The sequence below is a fragment of the Chaetodon auriga genome, chromosome 3, assembly GCF_051107435.1.
Source record: "Chaetodon auriga isolate fChaAug3 chromosome 3, fChaAug3.hap1, whole genome shotgun sequence".
NCBI lineage: Eukaryota > Metazoa > Chordata > Actinopteri > Chaetodontiformes > Chaetodontidae > Chaetodon > Chaetodon auriga.
Genome location: NC_135076.1, coordinates 25,366,152 through 25,387,468, shown reverse-complemented (window position 1 = coordinate 25,387,468; position 21,317 = coordinate 25,366,152). Strand labels below are relative to the sequence as shown.

The window sequence follows — 21,317 nt, the reverse complement described above, 5'->3', positions numbered from 1 at the left end:
GGGGCGCACGAGGGAGGGGAAGGCTCACCGGCGTCCAATCAGAAGCGAGCGACGCTCGGGCGCTATAAAAACCGCGTGCGCCTCTCCGCAGCAGCACTCAGTAAACTAACGGCTTGTTCTTCGCCTGTGTCGCTGTAGTGTTTGCTAGACCTCCTCTGAGCCTCCTCAGGAGTCACTTAGGATTTACTTTTACCTGAAAGCTGAAAGAGTTTTGGAAAGAAAACCGTTGCTTTCTCGGACGGAATTGACGAACGGAGAAAAGAAATGCGTCTCATCCACAACATGACGACTATTGCGGAGTATCCAGCTGCTGAATACTCGGTCCCTAACCGGGTCATTAAAATGGCTGTGATAGGAGGCAGCGGAGTTGGGAAAACCGGTAAGAAAACGACGAAAATCCTCGCTTGTAGTTGTAGAGGTGGAGTGATTTGCTTCGTCGCATATTCTCTGATATAACTGTCTAATGTTGTCGCTTGTCTTGATTTCAGCGCTCGTGGTGAGATTCCTGACGAGGCGCTTCATCGGCGACTATGAGAGAAACGCTGGTGAGTATCTGAGCAGCGTCACCGTTGATGAGCCGAGACGAGACGAGTCTCTGAATCCTGCTGTTAAAATCCGTTTTGCTTCCCGTGTGTGTGTGTGCAGGTAATCTCTACTCCAGAGAGGTCCAGGTGGACGGAGACCAAGTGACCATCCAGGTTCAAGACACTCCGGGTGTGGAGGTAAGATCCTCTTTTTTCCCCTCCAGCTCTCCTCAGACTGAAAACAGGCAGATTAGTTTGTTTTCTCTGGGCTGATTCAGGTAAACTGAGCCGACCGGGTTCAACACATGAAAACCCGCTGAGGATAATCCAATACAAAGATGATATAATCTAATTCACCGTCTGGCTGTTAAGATCATCTAAGCCTCTCCTGACTGGGCACCAGTCCAAAACTAAAGATGTGTGTGTGTGTGTGTGTTTTCTCCTGAAGCCGAGCCCTTCAGTCTGGCTGTCTAATCTCCCATTTAGGCTAATGGATGTCTGAGGCCAGGGTAAATGATACCCTGATCCACATCCAGGCTGCTCAATCACCCACACCTCACTGTGCTGGAGTAACCCTATAGCTCACGTCTGCCTCAGTCAGCATTCCAGTCATGACTAAAGATCAGTGGCAGGAAGTCAGGGAGCGTTTAATCTGCCCTGAATTCTGCTTCGTGGTTCTTTTAGAGCAGAAACGATAAATGTAAAAAGAGTTGTGTTTTAATCAGCCACCTTTCTCTTCACAGATGACTGATAATGGCATCAGCCTGCCCGATCATGTGACCTGCTCCATCCAGTGGGCTGACGCGGTGGTGCTCGTGTACTCGGTGACAGACCGCCGCAGCTTCGACTTGATCGATCAGCTGCACCAGCAGGTCGTTCGTGCCGGCGGTGCCAATATGCCCCCGGTGATCCTGCTGGCCAATAAGGCGGACCTGCTGCACCTGAGGCGGGTCGACTCCCAGCAGGGCCCTTTGCTGGCGGGAACGCTGGGCTGCTGTTTCTATGAAGTGTCTGCCAGCGAGGACTACAGCCAGGTGCACAGGGCCTTCCACAGGCTGTGCTGCCAGCTCGCCAAGCAGCCGCCTCCCGCCTCCAACTCCTCACACGGCTCCGCCAGCGCCGCCACGGAGAAGAGGCGCTCGCCCCTCATCCCCAGGCCAAAGTCTCCCAACATGCAAGACCTGAAGAGGCGCTTCAAGCAGGCGCTGTCGGCCAAAGTCAGGACCGTCACCTCGGTGTGAGGAGGACGAGAAGCTGAAAGTGGTCCAGAGCGGCCGCAGAGAGAAAGAAAGCATTGAAGGTGGAAAAGAGGACGGAAGGTTCACGCTTCTGCACTGCGGTCCTGTGCTGAAGAAGGCAGGCGTGAAATGAAACAGTGGTAGGTGTTAAAAATCAGGAGGCGGCTGAATCTTTCCAGAGGTAATCACCTCTAAACGGGCAGGCGTCTGTCCTGTCGGATACCACGCGTGAGGAGAAGCGGCGGGGAGGTTCATCACCTCCCCAGGAGGAGAGACGACACCTGAGGACGCAGGAGCAGCGAGGCTGACCGAACCCCAGACTCCCTGCATATCAAATCAGAAAGCTTAAATCAAGCTCTCCTGGCAACAGCAGCTCTCAAGGACTCTGCTGCTTATTTTTAGCTGTGCTGCCCATTGTGGCGGCTTTTTGTTCAGGCTGCCACTACAGGCGCCGCTAAATGCTCGTGTCATTATAGCAGCTACTTGAGCCGGGGCTCTGTGTGTGTACTCTTTTATGTCAATAGCTGCAGTGTATTTTTGCAGCATCCACAAACTGTGCATGAGAGAATGATGGGTGGGGGGGGGTGGGGGGGTTGTAGAGGGGCAGCAGACAGTATGTAGCATGTGTTAATATCACTGATGCACTTTATAAAAAAAAGGAATAATCCAAAGGGCCTGTTATTTATTTGTTACAGATTCACTTTTTGTTCACAATAAACTGATGAATTTGATGAACGTGTCTGGTTTTTCATTCGCTGGCGCAGTTCAAAACCTTCACCTGTTGAGTCGGGGTGATGTTTTCGATTTCATAAGAGTGTGAAAGACCATTGTGAGGGGATGACTCACCCGGGAGAAGGTAGCCTGACTTATGAATAAACTGCCTCTTATAAAAATGCTTCGAGAACAGCATCGAGCCGACAGCAGAGGCTCGACTGTACAGCAGCTTCTCGGCTCTTGAGATCCGTCCGAAAACCCGACTCAGTCCCTGACCCCCGAAAACCTTTCTGACAAAAAAAAAAGGTGGTTCAGATAGTGTCGAGCCAACAGCGGCGGAAGAGTTCATGTTGGTTTTCATTACGGGGTCTTCTGAGAATCACAAACAAATGATATTAAGCCCTTTTCCAATAAAACCTGATGTTTGTGTTGCGTCAGCGATCCGTTTATTTACAACCCAAAACCTCATCAGTGAATCCTGAATATCCTGTTACTCTCAGAAGAACATCAAAACACGGGATTCACGGGATTTCTACACTCGGTTTGACAACATGTGGGGTACTGGTATTCATGATAGATTCAGGTGTGTGTAGGTGGGTGAAATTGCTGAGCTCCGGCTGAGGTGATTCATGGTGGAGAGAATAAAGAGAGCGTAGGCAAGATGGAGGTGTGAGCAAATTACGGGCCTTAGCATCCAGTGTGAAACGACTTGTTAATCATTTCGCTTTTATTTGCCACCATATGATGCAGTGAGGTGTGAATGGCTGCTAGCAGAGTGTGTATTCCACCACCACAGCACACACACACACACACACAGAATGGCCTGCTTTTAACACAGCCTGGTCAAAACAGCTAACAGCTGAGCCTGATGGATGAGCTGTGTGCAAACATAAGACACGACTGAGCTGGAAAAGTGACGGATTTTGTTTTATTAACATTCGATGGAAGCAGAACCTGATAGTTTTACAGCTCTTGCTCAGGAAAACTTCAAAGTGGCTTCTGACAGACTCGTCTTCGGCAGCGGAGGAGGGTCAGCCACACACAAAAATGTTAATTTTCTTCACTGCCTCCAAAAAAATAAACCCAAAAAAGCTGCTTTTCCATCATTACTTTACAGTTTACAGACAGCACGCGCCGACACAAACAGGATAGGAATGTCTCTTCCGCTGCGTATCATCTTGATTTCCCCCCGCAGCTTTTCACAGCCAATCTCGTTAAGTCGGGCTGCGCTCACACCTGACGAGGCGTGGAGGCGCACGGGTCCTTCCACGTGTGCGTTTCCACGTGACGGCCGCTCAGACACCGATATCAGGCAGCAGTCTCTGGGTGGTGAAGAGCAGCTCGGGGACGTCCGTGGGCCTCAGTAATCTGGTGGACAGAACCAGCACCTGGAGCAGAGCACAACACGCTGGTTAAGGTTTAAACGGGTCGCGGCGTGCAACTCCACACTGATAACTGAAGCAGACGTGAGCGTCAGGGTGAGTAATGCAAATTGGCAATCAACAAGGTGCACGAATCAGGTGGCTTGGCAGCCGGTTTCTTTTTTTTTTAATTTGATGTAATTGCTTCTGTCATGGAGGTCAGGCTGCGGGCGCTGCTGGTTCTCCGTGTTTTTTGGGTGGCGTGTTGTCTCAAACAATACTTGTTGATGAGAGTCCAATAAAAATCTTGTGTGTGTGAAACTCTTTGAGCTCAGGTGTCAAAAATGAGACCGAAGTTGTGTCGTGATTGTGGGCTGAAGCTGGTCGGTATTCATCCCCTTTCATCGGGTAACACTGCCCGATAATTGATGGCTTCTCCTCATTCAGACATTCAGATTCGTACATGTTCGTCATCGCTTTATTCAGACGTGACGGGACCGTTAAGGTAAGCTGTCAATATCTGGTACCTGGTGTGTGACAGGAAGTGCTGTCAGTGCTGGAAAACAGTTAGAAAAGTAATGATATGAAGGAAGCAGAGCGCTCTCAGCTCTCTCACAGGCTGCACCACTGATGGATTTCAAGACTTATTTTGCTGTTGAAGCCTCATTTTGGCACCTAAATCCCCAAATAAATTCAATGTAATCATTTATTACACTGTGCAGATCACACTGTTTTACAAAGTGCTTATTTTACAGTGCACAAGCATCAGAAATTTGCCTGATATTCATTAATACATCCATGCAGTCTGTGTGGATGAAAGTTAAAAACACAGGCAGGTCCTTGTGTTTTTCAGTCAGTATCAATAAATCAGTGATGTAACAGAGATTTGGGTGCTTATTCACACATGTAAGATTGCCATCACATTTACATAATAAGGTGCATGCTGGGAAAGGTTTTAGAAAACGTTTTTAACCTGCTGGCACAAAGTTTTTACATTCACCTTTCAAGCCAACAGGCGGTGACGGTTCGACACTGAAAAACAAAGATTTTCTGTACTTCAAAGTCAGTGGAAACATGTGGAGAGTGTTGCCGAGGAATGAGTTGAATTTGACGTTCATCCAGGAATTTCTCAAACACTGAACATTTCTTCTCTTTAACAGCTGCTCTTTACTTGAAAGGAGACCCTCAGGCATACATATCCCACGATTCTCTGTCGTTATGTATATTTGGATGCAGAAGGGAAAAAAAGTAAGTTACTTCAGTGGAAGTTTGCCCTCTTTGAGCGCTTTCTGGTTCAAATGCTGTTCTGTTGTATAACAGAGAGGCTCTGTGTCCCCGCAGCAGTGTTGCTTTAACTCTGGGTCAGCACCTAAAATTGGCAACGGACCTGTTTTTAGTGGCAGTCAGTACGTTTCAGAGGAATTTAGTGCAAGAGCAGAACTTTGCAGGCTGTTTCCAGTCTAACTGCTCATCAGCGTCTGGTCCGCAGCCATCATTCGCACACACTCGCCTATACAAAGTACGTCATGCGTGTACGCGCTAAGGCTCGCGCGTGCGTGCGCTCAGGTCAGTGTGTGTGTGGGCCAGCAGGTTATTGTATAAGCTCGTCTTTATTCGCTTTTCCTGATTACAGATGGAAGGCTTTGATCCTCGCCAGGCCTTTCATTGTCTCTGGCCTCCCTCTCAAAGCCCTTTATTAAGACAAACCAACATTACCCGGCCTGATCTCCCTCGTCGCCTTCCTGGCACTCAGAAAGCTAATTCATCTGCCTGCTTTGCATGTCTGTGTGGTCTGCATATGTAATCAGCACTTAAACAAGCCAAACACATGCAGACAGACGCAACATCTCCTGTTTGCATTCGCTGCGTTAATGTGTGTAAGATCAAACGCCACTCTCGCCTCTGTACCTCTACCTTATGGTTCATATACACATCGTCTGTATCTGGCTGAATTTTTAGACCTTGGAACAAAAAAAAAAAGACCATTTCCAACAATCTGCAGTGGCAGACTCTAATAAACAGCAGCTTTACACACAACCTTCTACACAAACTCAATTATCTTCCATAAGTGTTTCGGTTCCCTCGCCTGCAGTAAGAAATGCTCAGATCTTTAAGTAAAAGCTGCAATACCACAATGCACTGCGAGTAAAAGTACTTAAAAATACAGAAACAGACAGTATAACTATTAAAAGTACTAATTATGTCGGCCGAATGGCTCCTTTAATGGATTATCATTGCTGATTCTGGTCAAGGTGTGCTAATATTTACCATTTTACACACGTTTATATCTAGAATAATAGACCAGATTTTAATATTTGATCATAAAATCTGAGTCTTTGAGGGAAGTGGCATTTCAACCTGCACTGCAGTTAAAAATGTAATGTTTTTACTTAAAATGTGGTGGAGCAGAAGCAGAATAAATGGAATATAACTAAATGAAAAAGCGTAATTAAGTTCAGCGCTGGAATAAAAGCACCGTTCCACCGCTGCCGTTTGCTGCTTGAGAGAGCAACAGCGCTTATATCAGAGGAGAGCGAGGACACGGCGAGGCGAACTAAACCAGGGCTGAACCTCACAGAGCGAAGAACAGACCGGGACTCAAACTCACACAGACAGTGACCCACTCACCTGGCTCCCCGGTTTGTGAGCGCTGACGACCTCCCTGATGAGGCGAAGCTCTGAGGGCGTGACTCCACCGACCAGGAAGAGGAAGAGCAGAGGGTTGTCGCTGGGGTGCGGACGACTCACCTGGAGTAAAGACGGGACACTGTGATTGGCCGGTGGATTCTGGACAGTGTGTGATAACCAAGCCGCTTTGTGCAGGGAACACTTAATCATTTCCTCTTCACATTATCACGGGTGGCTGTCTCTGCGCTCGCTCTGCGCTGAGTCACTGCTCAGCTGGACACTCGGGATATTGTGGCGATACTGATGAGAGTGGACTCACGAAAACACATTACTACAGACAATGGCTGCTGCCCTCTCACTCACACCCTCTGGTGTTACGATGGCTGACACGTGGACACGCACGAAGCAGGTGCACTCTCACATAACACAGGCAGACACGCAACATGTCGCAAAATCACCTGCGTTAGAAAGCTCACACAGACTGAGCCATGCTGCTACACAGAAAAACATAAACTGTCTCTTAAAGGTGCATTTTAACAGCAGGGTAAAGTCTGGTGCTTCTGATAAGCATGATTGGCTGCCGGCGGAATAATGCCTTTGTGCTATTGGCCGGCGAGCTGCAGCCTGGGCACACCTGCCGCCTGTGAATGCTAACCGAGCAATCGGAGCTGCAGGGGGCGGACCCGGGGGGAGAGTGGCTGTACACGTGAAGCGCCAGCAGGCAGGGGTGGAGCGTGTCAGGGATGATTCAACATGTGTTTTGCAAAGAAATGTGAGAACAAACAGTAGTGTGTTCTTCTATATTATGTGTTTCGACACGGCTCGGCGTTTCATCACAGACACCGGCTTCCATGTGCGAGCACATCACCACATGCATGTTGGCTGGGGTCAGGGCACAGCTGCGAGTGTCTGATGCATGTGCGCTGCCATGGGATGGACAGGGAGGAAGGGGCTGATGGGAGTGTGGAGAGATGAGGTGAGAAATGTGCCTCTGAGCGGAGGAGAGGAAAAGAAAATGTTATTCTACGTCCTGATGATAAAACGCATCCGCAGGCTTTCTTAGAGACTAACAAAAACATCAAGCTGCAGGCAGTGAGCTGCCTTCGCCTCAGTGAGACACCCATCATACCAGTGGCTCTTAACTGGTCTGGAGTCATGCCATCTTAAAACACATTTCCATCCATCCATTCTGCCTGTGAGCGGATTGAAACCCAGGACCTTCTCCCAACAATGAATTGGTGGAGCACTGCTTTTATTTTGAAGTGCCATCTTTCATCTAGGAGGTGGGAAACAGAACTTCAAAATAAAAGCGGCGCTCCACAAATTGACCTCATTTCAAAGGGATTTTTCAAGCTCGCAACCGACTCAGAGCAGGCTGGTGGGTCGAGGTCCATTTCAGCATCAGGATGCAGCAGCTGAGGACCGCGGCTCTGTACGATATCACAGCTGCATTAAGGTGCCTCAAACAGATATTCAAGTTTAAAACACCGGCACGTTGCGAGGAGGTCAGCGGATCTCCTGACGCTGAACATCATTTTAAACATTTCATCCTTGTTGTTACTCATCAACGTGCCACACGGTCTCTTCCTGTCGCACTCATGAAAACACCTCTTCACAAGAAACTTAGTAGAAGAAAAACAGCAAACTGTGCTCCGTAAGTGTGACACATGCTGCGATTTTAGGACTTAAAACTCATATCTGGTTGCTGGTGTTAGACGGAGGAACTTTTTGCGGAGCAGGAGCAGAATCTCTTTTACAAGAGGCTCTGAACAAACACGACAAACGGGACACAAACACACACATACGCCGTTTAGTTACAGACAGTTAAGCAATGGTGCTCAGTCCACACAGCAGGGTCCAGCATGTTAACACAGGAGGCTCTGTGCTTAAAAATAGAAGTTTTATTGTATACAGGGTGTGCACGGCGCTCCTATAGAAAGCCGGTCTGGGTTTATAGGTTTAGTCTGTCTGAGTTGGTGGTTCGTGAGCCAAGTTTCTTAATTTGTGTAAAACCAGGCCGCGGTTACACAACCAGTCTAATTCCTCCACCCCCGGGTAATCATCACTTTAAGCAGGCCCAGATGTGGGATAATCAGACTGAGGATAGTGATCTGCTCTGCGGTGGATATACATTACCCACAAGCCCAAAACGACATGACTGTTGGAGGAAAACATTTGGTTGGAATATTAACATACTGTAACCTAAATGTCAGCTCTCTGTGTCTGATGCTTTCAAAACGTAGGAAAGACAAAACTGGAAAAGAGTGGATGAATCGCTAAATGAAAGAAAGAATCAGTCATCGGAGAATCGAGCAGCTTATTAACAACAAACTGAGTATAATTACTGAAAAACAATCCGCAAATCCGACTGCTTTGTTTTAAAGGCTGAAATCTGGGTTCAAATGGATTAATGTGGATTTAAGGTGTTTCTTGTCATTGAGATTACTGTCAGCATTCTTGTGCTCCTCAGGTGTCTGGACCACACAGGTCCTGGTGCCGTCTGAGGATTACGCTCCGCTTTAAAATCGAGTCCTTTGAAGCGCTGAGCTGCTGCGAAGCTAAAGTGCATTGATTGATCTGTTACTGAATTAATGACCAAAAGGCAGAATGTGTGACTTCACGAGAAGAAATCTTTGCTGAAGGAATCTGAATCGAATGAAATTGCTGATGCATTTAATGTCGCACCCCTGATATGTTGAACATTCAAAGGTTCGGTGCTCAACGCTGAAATGTGTTTGTGTGATTACTGCTTTGCCTTTTATGACTTTTCCAGGCTCAAACTTCAGGCTCCTGCTTACTGTCTACTGCCTTATTTATGCAAAGCAACATCCGATTGCAACCAAATTTGGGGGAAATCTAGGAATGGACCCTGAAGAGGTATCCGTAGGGTATCTGCTCGACATATTCAAACAAGCTACCAACAGCGCCACCACCCGGCCAGTTACACAGAACGATAATACTGCTTTGAAACAGCAGCGGGCAAACGAAGGAGCGTTCTGCAGACACGAAGAGGCCAGCGCAGGTGTTTCACATTTCCTAGTTTCACCGTCTGCTGAGCTGAAGAACTGATCTCTTTGGGGCTTTGACCGTCCTGCTTGGGTAAACACTGCACATGTGCCCACATGAGACACTTACTCAGCAAAATCGTCAAATCAGGTCAAGTTCAAGCAATGGAAGAAGGCACTTTGCTGTCCACAGCGGGCAGCTGGCAAAGGCAGAGCGAAGAGGATGTGACAGAGCTGACCCCATTACACACAAACGTGTGTGTGTGTGTGTGTGTGTGTGTGTGTGTGTGTGTGTGTGTGAGCAATGTCAGACCTTCATGAACATGCTGAAGCCGGTCTTCAGCAGGTCTGTGAGGCCTCCGGACATGTGCTCGATGTCGGGGCATTCGGGTCTGTCAGGGTGGAAGACTTCCTCCAGGATCTGCCGCAGGAAGGGACGATAGGTCGCCTGCAAAACACAAACGCCAAATAACACGCTTGAACACGACGGATAGCTAAGACCCAGAAACACTGACAGCACTGTTTTATTTTTGTATAAATACGTGTCAAGTGTGACTGAGAGCAAACAATTGCTATATGACTATGTGTGTATAAATGTGACTGGAGGGCTGTCGGCGTTGGTGTGTTTTCCACAGAGGGACTTCTTTTAGCCTCGGTACGTCTGCGTGAATGGACGTGGGCGTGAGAGACAGCGGAGCTAAAAACAGCTCTGGTCGCCCAAACAGGCCGCTAACTTATGAGTCACTTCAGGCAGAGGAGCTTAAACACTGTAGAGTGCAAACATCTGTCTGCTGCATGATGCTAAAAACAGAACGTTGGTTTATTATGAGCGAGTGTTAAAGGAGATAAATCAACAATCAACACCCAACAAAACTATCTAAAATATCATTATCATGTAAACGTGTACTACATGATACCCAGAAATTCAAACATAACTCGCCATTATTCAAACCACCAAGAACATCGTCTGTGAAAAGAGACGTTGCAGCTGAATTTTTAGCTATGCTATCGAAATGGTTCGAGATCAAAACGTCCGTCCAACGCTTTGATCCAGACTGATCTAAGCATGTCTGATGAGTAAACGCTGCACTTCGGTCTGCAAATTCATTCATGAATAACGTTTACGACGTGCGTTGTACTTGCTTTGTGCTGATTAGCCATTGTTAGCATGCACACACACACACACAACTAAGATGGTGAACAAGGTAAACATCATCCCTGCTAAACATTAGCATCGTCACTGTGAGTGTGTTAGCATGTCGATTAGAGTTTAGCTCACTGCTGTGCTTAAGTACAACCTCACAGAGCTGCTATGCTGTCAGCTGTTTTCACAAACAAAAGACGGTAAAACCATGTTGGCGTTGGAGAAAAACACATTTGAATGCTGAAGGTCAGCCATTTTTTCGCTTTTTGTTACAGTGTGTTTGTCATAGTCTTCCTCCGAACATGAGCATATTGACACATGGCACGCCGCTCATCACTGCTTCACCAAACAGTCAACAGCACCTGGCTCACATTTCCATAGTTATGAGCTGCCTGGCCTTCACAGCACAACATTTCATCACTTCTCCTGCTCCTTTTCTCTCTGAAATGCATTAAAATGTTGGCGGCCTTGGTGGAGCTGAAGTGCAGAACCTCGACAAAAGCTTCATAAAATGCTTCCTAATGCACTCAGAAGGTGATCCGTGAAAAAAAAAAAGGGAAAACTCTTCAACAGGAACAGGGTCTCAGCTAACTCTGCCCGGCTACACGGGACAGAATGTACCGTTTATAGACCTCAAAGCCAGCGGATCAAGAATTCGATGGGAGGGAAGTTTGCTGTCTCCGAGAACAATAAAGACCTGGATAAGACTTGGCAGAGCTGTATTTGAGTACAGTCTTAATGGTCTTAAAATAGACAGGCTGAAACTGTTCCAGCACTGGAACACTGGATGACATTTTACATGAGGCCGCTGTGACACATCAAGGCTACATGCCAAAATGCGAGCGAGATAAGGAACATAACTTTTCCTCTAGATGTTTTGAAAAGAACACGAGGACTCGGAAAAGACTCCATCAACCAAACTGTTGATTCAAGCATGAGATACACACACCTACACACACAGTGCTAATGCATCCAGGTGTGTCTGCCCACAGGCGTCCTCTCACCTCCGTATGGACTATCAGCATGTGTCATTCTTAACGGACGTCTCAGTGCCTCCCACTCCTCTGCTCCCCGAGGAGCGGTCAAATTAGGTCTGAGGAAATCCTGCTGTCCATGTTGAGTAAATCATGAATTATATAAACTAATATTTACCTCTACCAACATGACTTTGCTGCACGGGTCAGCCTGCACAAACCGAGCTGGGAGTAAACACATTAATGATTCACCTCCAGCTAAATAACAAGCTCGCGCACGCACATACACAAGCAACAGCATCGCAGGTATAAACAACCGATCCAGCCCGCAGGCACGCGCGCTCCGTTTTCATCTGCTCTCCAAAAAAGCTAAAAGCTGTCCAATTAAATCACCGACAAAAACACCCACATGATGAAAACAATATTAGAATTAGTCATATGATAATGCCAGTGTTTAAATATTCGTCTGCACACACAAATATGCACACACACACCCTCACATGTGAGTATCAGTTTTCCCCACAGGTTTTCTTGGCGTCGAGGTGGACGAACAAATTAATGTTCCAAAACAACACGGTGACAACATGAAAAACACGCAGAGAGCACAGGACAGACTGGAATGTCTTTGGAAATAACGCGGTCAAGATGATGATGAAGCTGCACTTTGAATCTCATCTACATCCCTAAAAAACACAGCGTCAAAGTGTGATCAGCGTGTGCACCGTCCTCTTTTTTTAATTTAAAAAAAGGAGGACGGTGCACGATGCTGTGCTCTTTTTTAAAGACAGTACAGCGTGTTCTCCTCCAAGCCTGATTTAACGTGTAATATCTCCTTTGTTTAACCCTTTCAAAGACCCAAGTGTGAAAAAGCCAGTTTGTGGTTTCATTATCTCTCAGCAGGACAGAGACTTCCTCTGTCCCCGCTGGTTGTCTCACAGTGATGACAAGGCTTCAGGGAGGTTTGGTCAAAAAATGTGCAATCGTCCCTTTAAGGACGGAAATAAGAAGCGCTGCGAAACTTTATTATAATCTTAACGAGATGAAAGGGGTTAATGAGAAAATGTCTCTGAAATGTGGCTGAACTGACCCTTTAGCGTTGCTTCACAGGATTCACAGGGCAGCTGAGGTGGTAACGGCTGATGTTCGGCCGCCACGCTGATGCAATCATACGTATGAAATTACGTTATAATGGGGAGAGAATGTTGATCAAAGAGTAGAAATTCACTCAGTCGATACGAATCCAGTCAGAGGCGTGAATGTTCATCCATGTGTAACAATCTGACTTGGATGCATCTTCTTCTTCTTCTTCTTCAATGGCTTTTGACTGGTTATGCAACGCCCCTCTCGAACGCTCCCTTCTTCCTTCGCAATTCAAAAGAATTTAATAACAGTGCGAACGCTCGCTGTAATAGAATTGCCATCGTTTTATTTCTCAGACAAGCAAGAAATCAAACCCCGTCCCTCCGCCGAGGTGTCAATAGACAGCATTAGTCTCCAGCTGTTACAGCCGCTGTCACTCAGCCTTCATGTATTATTTCCAAGAAATTCTAGTGTCCAGTCACTCACAGCATGATGTGCTCAGGAAATGGGCGATTTTCCTTCCATGCATGTGACTGTAAACATATGTGAGCGCTCGCTTTCTGCTGCTCTGATTAATTAGGACTGGAATAAACAACGAGGACCTGTGATGTTCTCATTTATATCAGTAAATCCATCCTCCCCTTACGAGGGCAGTAAAAGCTTGATTACTGGAGCTAACGGCACACGGTGCTCAGTGGTACTGGTTCACACTGGGATGCAACCAGTGTTCCCATCGATCCACTGCAGTGTTGACAGAGTCTTATTTCAGGCTTAGAGAAATAAAAGCAGCAATTTAAATGACCGACGGTAAAAAAAAAAGAAAAGAGTAAGAGGTTCTGAACCGTGTCAAACCATCTGTGAACCCGGGGGAGGAGAGCGCTGCACTTGAAGGAGGAGGACATCTTGACCGACGAGCTTTGGCTTCATCGGTGGAGGAGACGCGTGCTGAGAGAAGCTGATGGATTTATGATGTTTCTCAAGCACAGCCAGTAGCTGGCTGATATCACGCTGTTCTCCTTTGATATGAAATCATTTTTCATAATGCAGCAGAAGTGGGGACAGACAGTTCTGTTCTAACAGAAACACACTGCCGCTCACACAAATGCACAAACACCCGTCCAGCCATTCAGCTGCACTGAGATCAGTGAGTGAGTGAGTGAGTGATGAAAGTCAGCCATGAAACTTTCTCATGATTAGCATTAAAACTTTTTGATGGTTTCAGAGAAAAAACTTTCAGATTTGGATTCTGCTTTGGAGGCTGAACAGGGTAAGTACATTTTGAGAAACATGCTTATTTCCTGCAGAGAAGATCATGTCTGCTAACTACGCTGCTAGCAGCCAGTTAGCTGCACAAAAAGGCACAAAAAGCGAAGTGTAAAAATGACACATCAGCTGTAGCTTCACGTAAGAGAGTGGTATCAATCTCCTCATCTCACTCGGGCCAAAAGGAATTAATATATTTCCCGATATGTCTGACTTTTCCTTGACAGATTACTGTAAACCGTTAAATACAAAATATTATATACAGCATGTGGCTAAAATATAGCATGAAAATGGATGAACTACTGCAACTGAACACTGGAGCCCCACTCGTCCAATGAGAATAAGGCTTTGTAGCTAACAGCTTTACGGTCAGATAAATGAAAAAATCCTCAGTCAAACACATTTTAAAGGAGGTTCAAGAGACACAGAAAAGAGAAGGACACAGAGGACCCTGCTCAAACTCTGTCCCGCACTTTCATCGACTAACCTTTACATTCCTGACCTATAATTCTCTGAAGAAGCCACCAATCACAGCGAAGCACAGCGGCAGTGAAGCTGCGCTGTTGACTGTCCATAAGAAAAGGTAAGAGCCTTTCACGAGGACAAAGCTCTGAGATTCACCGAGGCCCTCCTGAGTTACATAACCTGTGAGAAGCAGGCAGTTTATGAAGAAGCTCTCACAGTGAACTCCTTTCTGTGCTGAGTGACCGTGTGACGCAAGCTAGACAGGGACAAAAGCGAGGGAGGCCAGAGGTCCCCCGCAAAAATCTGGGCTGCTGTTACTGCCACAGAAGGAGAAAAATAGGTGAATAAAACAAGAGCTGCCTGCAATGATTCATGTACATTTCGTAGCTGTGATGATGGATCGCAGTCGACGTGGGTGTGACTGTCTCGACTAGAAAGATCAAAGAACAGACATGTTGGATTACTGTGCTAAAAGCAACACAAAGTGTGTGTTTTGGTGCAGACAGTCTGGTGTTTTTGACCTGGTGAACTCCATCGCTGGCGGTGTAGACGGAGCGCAGCTGCTTCAGGTGGTCCCTGGTGTGGCTCAAACCTCGGAGGGTCTCGAACATCTCCTCCACAGCAGAATGGGCTCGCTCTGTGGAGAGCTCCTCCGGGTTCGCACAACCTGACAATGCACACGTAAACGCACACAGTTACCAAATGCAAAGAACGTTATTGACGGAGCAGCAGGAACGACAAAGATCAGAAATACGTAACGTCAATGTCGTGAATGGGAAGAAGAAGAAGACAGCAGCAACTGTCATTGGTCATTACTACACGTTTCTTGTGTATACACGATTCTTGTCAACGGCCGATCAAGTGACCTACTGTGAGAGACGTCCAAAACAGATATTAAGCCGATACTTTAGCGCCGTACCACCTAAACGTCAAACCGAACCAGGTGGTGTCAGATCATTCGCTGACAAACAAGGCAGTCAAGCTGAAAAGTCCAGTCCAGCTTGTGTTTATTAAGACCACACCATGTAGGGGTGAGCACCAAACACCAAGAGTGCGACATAGCAGAGGACACTATATGTGCAACTGTTAGCATTTGTGAAAATATTAGATTTGAGGACACTGCAGTGAAACAGCTTGTACACTAAATTCCCATAAAATCAGAAAACCCCCACTTTCCTTCAAAGCTGACCTGAGAAGAGAGCTAAACATGCAGGAAAGCATTAGCATCTGCGAAAAACAGCCTGTAAGATGTAACATGTTGTGATTTGCAGGTAATTTTCTCAGCTGGGTGTGGACTGAAACCAATTATCAAGCTTAACGCATGGCAGCGAGAGGACAAGGGCCGCTTTATTCGTGCAGAAAACGCTGCTGTCTAATCAAAAGCTAATGTTCCCTCATTTCTAAAGAAGTGCGTAGGGAAGCAAAGACCTGCTGTGAAATAAACCCCAAATGACAGAGCGTAAGATAAAAGCAGAGAAACAGGAGAGGCTGTGGCAGAAAGAGGAAGATGCAAGGAAAAAGAGCCAAAGAATGAGAGAGTGAAGTAAACAAAGAGACAGGACGGAGGGAGTAGAAGGAAGGCAGAGGACGGGGGCCAGGCAGGCGGTTCACAGCGCTGCTGGCAGAGCAGGTCGACTGGCACCTGCGCTTCCCCCTCGCGCTGCTCAGGAATGTAACTGCCGTCTGTTAACAAGACGGTCAGCTGTGTCATAAAAGATATAAAAGCAAAGCTGAAAACTATCCGCGCAGCGAACTCTGCAAGGCTCATAACAACTAACGAGGACACTGATGACTCCGGCATGAGGGCTGCAAATCAGCAAATTCACATGAAGGCGGTGTTTTCTTTTACAAAGCGGTGCAGAAAGGATCCAGAGAGCCGGTCAGGTGCAGTCGACTGGGTGCTGGGATAAGAAGACTGAAGCCACAGGAGCCACTTCACGTCTGCTTCCTCTCGAGGCTCTGCTGGTCCGCTCTCTGATACAAGTATACAACACCTCTGTACAATGACCTATATGTTTACAGATTTCTAAGGGACTGTGCACAATCTCAAACGTGACTGTTAAAACATGATGTGCTTATTCCCTGCAGAGATCATGTCTGTGAGCTACAAATGTCAATATCTTGGCGGCCATGAACGCCTGTACAAAATCACAGGCATCCAATAGTTGTTGAGATATTTCAGTCTGGACCAACGTAGTGGACCGAGCGAAAGACTCAAGAAAGTATCTCAAGTGGCTAAAAGTATCGTAAAATGTAGACTGAGCTGCCTTTTTCAAATATACTTAATAGCAAGATGATAAAAAACACAATGCAGGAAGAAGTTATGCAACATAGAACAGGTTAACAAAGTGGGTCATCCTCATGGCTCAATAACACAGAACAATAGCACACGGCTGCGTTATACAGAGCTTTTATACAAAGCACTTCACAAGCTCTGCGCTGCTCCGGAGGACTGTGAGCTCTGCTCTCAGTCGAAGGCAGCTGGACTTGCCAGGCACTCCAGCTTTGATTGGACTAATTAGGCTCGACTCCAAAGGTAATGCATGACTTCTGCCACCGCGGGGTCACCACCGAACCCCGGAAACTCAATTAAAACTCTTACTTCAAGATTATATAACAGCGTATGAGCTCACATATTAGACAGCCCTGCTTCGGGGATGAAAGCAAAGGCCGATACATATAAGTGAGGAATATGTGAGCGCTGCAGATAAGATCGAACATTTGCAGGACATGTGGTAAAAATCTCTCTGGTGCGCGCTGATGAACCGACTTTGTCTGTAACATAACTGATAGGATGTCAGAGAAGCTATGTCACCCCCACCGCTCCCCCCCCGACTGTAAAGACAAGATGTAACGTCCTCAAGGCTGAACACTGACCTTCATGAATACTTTGCTTCATTTCATTCAGCACATTATATATGTTGAGTAATACGTCAGCGCAGTTAGATAACACACGGCGAACAGCTCGACTGTGTCAGGCTTTAGCCTCTGCTATTTGTTCCCTGTTGCTTCCTTTTCTCTCTCATACAGACCACATTGAATTCGGCACGGCGAGTCTTTGTTTTGAGCTGCTGTCTTGAGGAATGTAAAGCGTCTGGCCCGCCGGCTCGCTCTCCTTGGCTGCCCCGGCTGAGAGGTAAACTCTTAGGAAAAACAGCAGGGCTGTTTGATGGAGCTGAGCGTGAAGACTCAGTCAGATGTGGGTCTTATCTTTCCAGACACCCGCAGAAGAGAAAGGCAAAACAAATGACAACTGATGTTTGTCTCTGAGCATTTATTCTGTGGAAGAAGCCTACGACGGCAGAAGATGGTAAAACACAACACGTAAACATGCTGCAGATTTAGATGCGCGATCTGTCGCCCTGCTGAGGATGTTTGCATCGATGTGTCTGCTCCAGACGCACTGGAATGGGAGCGGGCTGCATGTATTAGAGGGTCTGGTTGGAGGAGGTGTGTAAATCTGTTCGAGTGCTTGCGTGTCTGCTGCGAGAGCTGGTTGACTTGCTGCCAAAGCATACAGTGCAGACCCAGGGCTACGGCTGGGGCTGTGGCAGGCCGTTGGATGCAGGGCCCCCCCTCCCCCTGAAGCAGTCTGTGGTCTAGATGTTGATCGCGGTGCTGCAGATCGCGAGCGGGAGCAGGACCAGGTGCCGATCCCGGAACATCCCGGCTTGGCCGTGAGGCTGAACACCTGCGTCTGAACTCATCTCACGCTCTGCCGCCGCCACGCCACCGTATTTACAACACCACACCCTGTTTGATGTCTCTCACGCAAATGCTGAATTCCGGTTTGTTCAAATCAAGAACATAATGAATGCTTTTCTAACAGCCACCTGGCATCATTTCTTGTTTTCATATGATCACGCCTTTTGTAAAACCGATGGGAAATGAGGGGCGAGTGCATTTCTTTTGAGTTCAAATGCCATCTACGTCTGCACACAGCTGCTTCCTGAAACAACTGAGTTTAACAGACAGTCAACACCTCGTTTAGAAAGCTGCAAAGTAATTTCAAAGACTGACTCATCACTGCGCTGCTAAGAGACAGATCGGGGAGAGCGAGAAAGCAGACGGAGAGCGGGGTTTGGTTTTGATCCGCAGGCAGGAAGCGGTTGATTGAGGGTTTTCTTAATTAGATCTAACAGAGCCGGAGGTGAGCAATGGTTACTAAGAGGGTGAGTGCAACCTGTGACGCTGAAAAGGTGGAACCGACCAACCAGAGAAGCCCAGAGGAATGTATCACTAATGAAAGGAGCTGGTGGGGATTAAAATACACAGCAGAATAAAGAACTGAATGAAGTGCTCATATAAAACATGTGACAGTGAAAACCTTGAAGAGACGTTACTGTCCAGGTCCACACTGACGGTCGACACCAGAGGCTGTGAGCTCAGCCCCCTTTGGCTCAGGCTGGACACCCATGACTTCAATCCCAGACATGGAGAGAACTCTGCTGTGAAGTCTGCAGATGGCACCACCATCATGGGTCAGATTTCAAACAGCAGTGAGAGGTCATACCAGCAAACCGTCTAAATACAAAGAGAAAGCAGTGATTTGGAAATCCTTTCTGACCGACTTCAACTGAACAGTGCAAAGATAATTATTCAGACTGATAAACTGAGTTCATGTTGAGTTTGGCCAAGTGATAATGCAGTTTGTTATCGAGGATTTGGAAACAAAGGTTATATTAACTGTTACTGAATGAATTAACTGGATCGTTTAGCTGCAGGGTCACGGACACACATCAGTTTGATTGATTTGTTTGGATGTGAAATTACAAAAAAGCTGCCAGAACAGTTGGACACAGTGTAAAACTTAACTGAGAACAGCACAAAGACAACATGTCAAATGTTGAAACTGAGACTTTTATTGTTAGAATCACATCCTTATTCAGAGTTTGACGCCAGCAACATGTTTCTAAAGAGCTGGGACGGGGTCATGTCTCCCACTCTGCTGCATCACCTCCTCTAACAACACTCTGTGAGCGTTTGGGAGCTGAGGCGACCGACCGACTGATGGATCTTTGAAAGTGGAAAGTTTTCTCATTCTTTCTTGATGTGCAATTTCAGTGGCTCGACAGTCTGTGGTCTCCTTTGTCGTATTTCATGTTTCATAACGCACCAAACATTTTCAATGGGGGACAAGTCGGGACTGCAGGCAGACCAGTTTAGGACCAGAGAAGGTGGGAGAGTCTCTGACCTGGTTTATATACAGATTCCTTTTTGCATGGTGCAGCTTTAACTTGCATTTGTGGCTGCAGCAGTAGACTGTGTTCCTGAGCCCTGCACTGATGTCCACTGCAGAGTCGCATCTATTACTGTGTTGTTTGTCAGCACAGTCTGTCACAGACAGGTGAAGGTCCTCAGACAGACTCAGCCTCTCTGGATGCTCTTCTTTTACCCAGTCATGTCACTCACCTGTTGTCAGTTGAGCTCATTAACTGAGATGTTCCACCAGGTGTTTTCTTTCAGCATTTCACAGCTTCTCCAGCCGTTTGTTGCCACTGACCCAACTGTTTTTGAAATGTGTTGCTGGCATCAAATTCTGAATGTGGATAGAATTTTCATTTTCATTCCTCAGTTTAAACATCTGACATATTGTCTTTGTGCTATTTTCAATTAAATATGGGATTTCAGTGTTTTGCGAATCATCCCATTCTGCCTCTACGTAACTCCACTTAACTGCACTCATTTTTACAAAGTTCTGTGTGGTTTTTACCTGTTGCAGGGTCGTGTAACCACATGTGGGGGTGCAGGTGCCCACAGCTTCAGCTTCAGACTATACTGGCCGTGCTTGGCTGCGGCTGCGGTAGACGTGTTGCCGTGACGTGTTCAGCATGTATTTCAGCCTTCAGCACATATGCCGCACCGGCAGATGACAGAGCAGCTTCTTTCTGTGAGACTCTTCAATTGATTCCCTGCACTCCACCATAAAAACAGTTTCATAAAGGGCCTACAAGCTTGAATCTCATTGTTCAACTCTGTGCTGCAGAATAATAAATAAATGAACCTTGAGACTTGAATGTTATCATTGATTATGCAGCACAAATAATGTACAAACTTGATTTAATATAAAAGCAGGACACACTTGTCTGATCTAAGTTGAGCTTTGAGCCAAACACAAACTTTATGAGGTAAAAAAATAAACTATGAACATTATCATGTGCAGAAATATTTTTAAAGGTCGACTTAAAATGTTTCAAAATCAGCAATGATCAGCGAGACGAGGTCGATGTGAGCAGGAAGAATAACATGTGATCAGCGTTTTGCCTTTAAAGGATAAGGCTGGTGTGATTGTTCTGTTTGTTGTGAACAAAGTCCATGAAAAGATCCACAAACCAAACTGAGGCATTACTCGGACCCTCAATACTTTCCATATGTGGACCCTCAGCCCCAAGACCACTAACTCCTACTGAGGAACTAAGTCATTCAGAGTGAATCAAAACCACGTACTTTCATTTTAAAAAAAGGCTTCATCATTTCCTAAAAAAGCTGCTCGCTGTAGTTTTCAGCAAATATTACTCAAACAGGAGGAAATGGTTTGGCGGGAACTATTTTCAGCCACAGGATCAATACGCATTCGGAGTGTGCCGACTACTTCAGGGAGCAGGGTGGTGTGTGTGGGACCGACTCAAAATACACTGCAGAGCTCAGGCTCGCGGTGAACAGAACACTGAAGTGTTTTCAGAGAACAACGCTGCTCGATAGACACACAGGAAATACATTAAGAAAAAACACCTTTTTCATCTTCTAACTCTAAAATGAAAACTGAGGTTGGAAAAAGAAAATCACTCAAGCAACAACAACAACAACAACAACAACAACTGAGCAAACAGAGGCCGGGCACACGATGTGTCAGAAATGTGGAAGTACGAAGGTATTTGCTTCCATTACCACCACCACACTGTGGCGCTTACAGGAAATATG

The 21,317-nt window shown here is 46.6% G+C and overlaps 2 protein-coding genes across 2 annotated transcripts in view; one reads left to right on the top strand and one right to left on the bottom strand.

Moving 5' to 3' along the window:
* The first annotated feature begins 92 nt into the window (after nt 1–92).
* On the top strand, nt 93–2,493 carry rasl11b (RAS-like, family 11, member B). The gene is made up of 4 exons (XM_076726222.1): nt 93–379; nt 489–545; nt 646–722; nt 1,268–2,493. Exons 1-4 carry the CDS (start codon nt 265–267, stop codon nt 1,763–1,765), a joined length of 747 nt encoding a protein of 248 aa, XP_076582337.1. The 5' UTR covers nt 93–264; the 3' UTR covers nt 1,766–2,493.
* An 885-nt stretch (nt 2,494–3,378) lies between these two features.
* The window catches only part of scfd2 (sec1 family domain containing 2), an 83,422-nt gene continuing 65,483 nt past the window's right edge, over nt 3,379–21,317 (bottom strand). Inside the window, exons 6-9 of the mRNA XM_076727274.1 lie at nt 14,918–15,063; nt 9,784–9,918; nt 6,466–6,585; nt 3,379–3,864 (exon numbers count right to left, since the gene is read on the bottom strand). Coding sequence (XP_076583389.1) covers nt 3,772–3,864; nt 6,466–6,585; nt 9,784–9,918; nt 14,918–15,063 — 494 coding nt within the window. The 3' untranslated portion in view covers nt 3,379–3,771. The remainder of the gene's footprint in view (nt 3,865–6,465; nt 6,586–9,783; nt 9,919–14,917; nt 15,064–21,317) is intronic.

Bases quoted from the DNA above. Each gene is read 5' to 3' on its own strand.
- rasl11b (XM_076726222.1), top strand. From the start codon at position 265: ATGCGTCTCATCCACAACATGACGACTATTGCGGAGTATCCAGCTGCT. The intron at 546-645 runs GTGAGTATCTGA...GTGTGTGTGCAG, and splicing joins CGACTATGAGAGAAACGCTG to GTAATCTCTACTCCAGAGAG. The intron at 723-1,267 runs GTAAGATCCTCT...TTCTCTTCACAG, and splicing joins AAGACACTCCGGGTGTGGAG to ATGACTGATAATGGCATCAG.